A 2,388-nucleotide genomic window follows, 5' to 3' on the forward strand; every position below is an offset into this window, starting at 1 on the left:
CTTATTTTCACAAAGAATGAAAAGAGGTTGGCCAGATCTGGAAAACCAAGATCACATTTAAACATTACTTGTGCTGCCCTTCCTATAGGGTTGCTATAAGTCGGAATCGACTGGGCAGTAAAAGTTTTGGTTTGGTTTTGGCTTGTGCTTCCCTAAACAAACATTTTCATGAATGTGTTAGTGGCACAATAAATAAGAAACAAAAAAATCCACACTTTTCCCCAGATTCTTACATGGTTTATTTACTGTTAATATTCCATCTTCTTAGAAGTTCTTCTCAGAATGGCTCTATGAAAGCATGCCTTATTATATTTTTTCCAATGTTCATTTCTGCATCACTGTTCTTACTTCTACATGACGTACATTATAAGTTATTATCTATTTGTTCAATATCTGTTTCTTCTACCACAATAAGTGGTTTACAAGGGTTGAATATTTGTTCACTAAAATTCCAGAAGATAAGAAATCAAGCTTTGCAGTGTAAAAGATAAATGGGTGGCTTAATTTATAAAACAGAGAAGAGAATTCTTAAGCCTATGCCTTCTTAGGTATATGTAGAGAGATAAATTTAACCAATTCAATGATTTATAAAAGAAATTTACCAGATGACCATGGATTTTAAGGGATAATGTTGCAATGAACATTAATCTTCTATCTTGTATCTGAAACAGTAGTGCGTCAGAACTGGAGGGACCAGAGAGACTCAGCTTCCTTCCTTTGTTGATACATTTCATTGGATGATTGATGTGATCTGCTGCTTCGTATTGGACTTTCATTCCCTTCTGCATTTTTTTTTTAACTAATGAAGTTGGAAAAAGTGCCAAATACAGAGTCTTCCCTAGAACACAGATATAAATGTGTGAGTATAAATACACTTGCAATTGGTTGTATGTGTGTGAGAGAGAGACAGAGACAGAGAGAGACAGAGAGACAGAGAAAGAGAATTTGAGGTAGAGGGAGAAAGAGAGGCAAAGAACAGATAACACAGATTATTTGTCGTTAGTTGGTGTCAAATAGTTTCTGCAAGTTGTTTATGTAGACATTCTTATGTATTTGTTGAAAATGATAAGCATAATATAAGTATGATTGCCCCATGGATGAAAAAATAAATAAGTGAATGATAAAATAAATGGAATAAGTGCAGAATCAGAACCAGATGGAAACCTTTATATTCTAGGATGCTTCTATGTTGTAAACATGAGAAAATGTCCTCCCCAAACTGCACTACAGTGACCACATTCATTCTGTTGGGACTCACAGAAAACCCAGTGTTGGAGAAGATCCTATTTGGGGTATTTCTGATGATCTACCTAGTCACACTGGTGGGGAATCTGTGCATGATTTTTCTGATCAGGACCAATTCGCGTCTCCAAACTCCCATGTATTTCTTCCTTGGCCACCTCTCTTTTGTAGACATTTGCTATTCTTCCAGCATTACTCCCAATATGCTATACAACTTCCTCTCAGACCAAAAGACCATCTCCTATGCTGGATGTTTCACACAGTGTCTTCTCTTCATTACCCTGGTGATCATCGAGTTTTACATCCTTGCTTCAATGGCATTGGATCGCTATGTTGCCATTTGTAGTCCTCTCCATTACACTACCAGAATGTCCAAGAACGTTTGTATATCTCTAGTCACAGTCCCTTATACTTATGGCTTCCTTAATGGACTCTCTCAGGCAGTTTTGACTTTTCACTTATCTTTCTGTGGCTCCCTTGAAATCAATCATTTTTATTGTGCGGATCCTCCTCTTATACTGCGGGCTTGCTCTGACACCTATGTCAAAAAGATGGCAATGTTTATTGTTGCTGGGTTTACTCTCTCCAGCTCTCTCTTCATCATTCTTCTGTCCTACCTTTTCATTTTTGTGGCCATCTTGAGAATGCATTCTGCTGAAGGCAGGCACAAAGCCTTCTCTACTTGTGGTTCCCACCTGGCAACAATCTCCATATTTTATGGAACCCTCTTCTGCATGTACTTAAGGCCTCCATCTGAGAAGTCTGTAAAAGAGTCCAAAATAATTGCAGTCTTTTTTGCTTTTTTGAGCCCAATGCTGAACCCATTGATCTATAGCGTAAGGAACAAGGATGTGATTCACGCCATGCAGCAAGTGATCAGGGAAGTATCTTCCATAAAATTGCAGCTTAGGAGTCTGTTCTTTTCTAATCACTAAGTACTTGTGAAAACATAATGACTCCAATCAAAGGGTATATCTACTACTGTATGGTCATTATTTGTTTATCATCATGAACTCTCAGTGATCACTTTGGCTAATTTCTCTTCAAAATCAATGCCTTTAAGACAGATTGGCTTCCTAAAAACTTTAGTATTTAAACTAAAAATATTTTCTATGGCAGAGATTCTCCGAAAATGAATTGGTTTGT

At 37.1% G+C, this 2,388-nt stretch overlaps 1 protein-coding gene across 1 annotated transcript; it reads left to right on the plus strand.

The window, feature by feature from the left end:
• The first annotated feature begins 710 nt into the window (after window positions 1-710).
• On the plus strand, window positions 711-2,177 carry LOC100666140 (olfactory receptor 5M10-like). The gene has a single exon (XM_003423163.4). The coding sequence runs from the start codon at window positions 1,179-1,181 to the stop codon at window positions 2,175-2,177; it is 999 nt and encodes a 332-aa protein (XP_003423211.3). The 5' UTR covers window positions 711-1,178.
• Window positions 2,178-2,388: the final 211 nt, after the last annotated feature.

This window comes from Loxodonta africana, chromosome 7, assembly GCF_030014295.1.
Source record: "Loxodonta africana isolate mLoxAfr1 chromosome 7, mLoxAfr1.hap2, whole genome shotgun sequence".
Taxonomy (NCBI): Eukaryota; Metazoa; Chordata; class Mammalia; order Proboscidea; family Elephantidae; genus Loxodonta; species Loxodonta africana.